Source organism: Temnothorax curvispinosus, unplaced genomic scaffold (genome assembly GCF_003070985.1).
Source record: "Temnothorax curvispinosus isolate PA1 unplaced genomic scaffold, ASM307098v1 QBEX01010015.1, whole genome shotgun sequence".
NCBI lineage: Eukaryota > Metazoa > Arthropoda > Insecta > Hymenoptera > Formicidae > Temnothorax > Temnothorax curvispinosus.
In genome coordinates, this window is record NW_020219795.1 from 2,127 (window position 1) to 4,204 (window position 2,078).

Consider the following 2,078-nt stretch of genomic DNA (forward strand, 5'->3'; position numbering starts at 1 on the left):
AAATGTTAAAAATGTTTGTTATGTGAATAAAAAATTTGGTCAACATAACAAAAAATTTTCCAACCAAAAGATTTAATTGATTCAACTTTCTCGGTGTATGAAAAACTCTGCAATACGTTATTTTAATACGTCATATGTTTTACACAGAGCGATATTCATATAGTCGGATCTATATTTAAGATCTTCTTAAGTAACATCTTAACATGCTAATACGGCTCTGCAATTGGTTTATAACATCTAAAAAATATGCGATTTTTTAGTAAAAAATCAGTGGCCAAGACGCCCAATGCAGTTTGCAGCTACATATCTCTTATAAAAATATAAAGTATAATAATAATAATTACACACAAGAAATAACAGATTATTTGCATATAAATACATTTTATAAAAAATGTAATTAAAAATTGTGTTCTTAACTCAATTAATAATTCTTAACAATAACAATTTAATTAACGTGACTAATTAAATTGAAATCTATTTTTAAGGTGTTAAGTTTTTATTTAATGATACATATACTATTAAATATTTCTTATATATTTAGCATATACTTTTTTCTAATTATAAAAATATTAACTACTACGATAATTTCAGAAAATAGATACTGCACGTTTTTGTTGATGTCAATAAATAGCATACAAAACGGATATATATGATGCTGAAGCTTTTATAATCTAAAAAACACAAGTAAACTACTATATAAGTTAGATCTAGAAAATATATTTGCTTATAAAAAACACTTATCGCAACGGATCTAAAGTTATGTAAAATAAATTTGTCTTTTAATAAAAAATAATTAAAATTTTTCAAAAATTACAGTCGTAAAAGATTCGAATGACATATCCATCATTTTCCCTGCCGTGATTACCAGTCGCTTTTGTGATCTCATCATTATGAACATTAAAATTTTACTCTGATTTGACGGCATATTATACCATGGCATTTCGTATGTTGCTGTAGTAATTAATTTGCCCTAAAAGTTGATGCAAATTCTGTCAAATATAACGGCTCTCTTTATATGAGGGTACACACACACACACACACATACACACACCCATATATATATTTTATTTATTTATTTATTTATTTATTTATTTATTTTTATCCGATTAACTTATTTAACAGAAAAAGATTTTTCCAGTATTATTGCCTAAATTTTAAAAATATTTTTATTTCTATTCTCATTCAAAAAGTATAAAAAGTATCATACGTATAATAAATTATTAATTGGTAAATATTTTATAATTTTTAAATATGTTTTATTATAACATATATGGTGCAATACTTTTGAAAATATTCATATGTTTGTAAAATAAATCATCTTTAAAAATAAGAAACGTTATAATTTGCTTAAAATTGATTAGCTCAAATAATATTTTACATTGCACATAAACATTGCAACATATTAATATATTTTTACTAAAACACAATGTCATACATTTCTATCACTAAAACAGCGTAATTGTATTAAAAAATTGTACTTTGACTAATCATTTAAAATATTTTAAATACTTACTTTGGAGCTGAGATATTCTCCGGCCAAGCAAATAATAAAGACTTCCAATATCATAGAAAAGTAACCAGACATGGTTTTCACTAACACGAAAACACCAGTTTCATTGTGAATAGACTGGTCCAACAAACAATAAAAATAGAAATGAATGCAATATATGACAACCATTCAATATTTATTACAGTACTTACAATTATCAAGACAAATCCAAGACAGCAAACAACTGCTGTATTCCAAAAAACTTGCAATAACGAGAACAAGGAGAAAAATTTTTCCATGTTCTCAGAAAATGAAAGAATTCTGTTATGCCTCTCAATAAGCGTTCCAAACGAATGTATGGAAGATCTATGAACAAGCGTATTCTTAGAAATATTTCTGAATTCTTGACATATTATATCAATTTGTCCGCTTAGATGGAGCACCTATAATATACTTAAATTTTTGCAACAATTATAATTATTGCCTGTGAAAAAAAATTAAATATTTTCAGTTCAAAGATACAATAAATGTAATAATCTTACATAATTTATTTAATTAATATTACATGACTGTAAAATATACTCTTAAC

At 24.5% G+C, this 2,078-nt stretch overlaps 1 protein-coding gene across 2 annotated transcripts; it reads right to left on the reverse strand.

Moving 5' to 3' along the window:
* Nucleotides 1–589: 589 nt before the first annotated feature.
* On the reverse strand, nucleotides 590–1,907 carry LOC112459610 (odorant receptor 67a-like). 2 transcript variants are annotated; one of them, XM_025023786.1, is made up of 4 exons: nucleotides 1,702–1,907; nucleotides 1,514–1,627; nucleotides 815–970; nucleotides 590–671 (listed from the first exon to the last, which is right to left on the reverse strand). In XM_025023786.1, exons 1-4 carry the CDS (start codon nucleotides 1,786–1,788, stop codon nucleotides 621–623), a joined length of 408 nt encoding a protein of 135 aa, XP_024879554.1. In that variant the 5' UTR covers nucleotides 1,789–1,907; the 3' UTR covers nucleotides 590–620. The 2 variants fall into 2 exon arrangements, with proteins under 2 accessions (XP_024879554.1, XP_024879555.1); XM_025023787.1 differs by having other exon boundaries at nucleotides 604–671; nucleotides 866–970.
* Nucleotides 1,908–2,078: the final 171 nt, after the last annotated feature.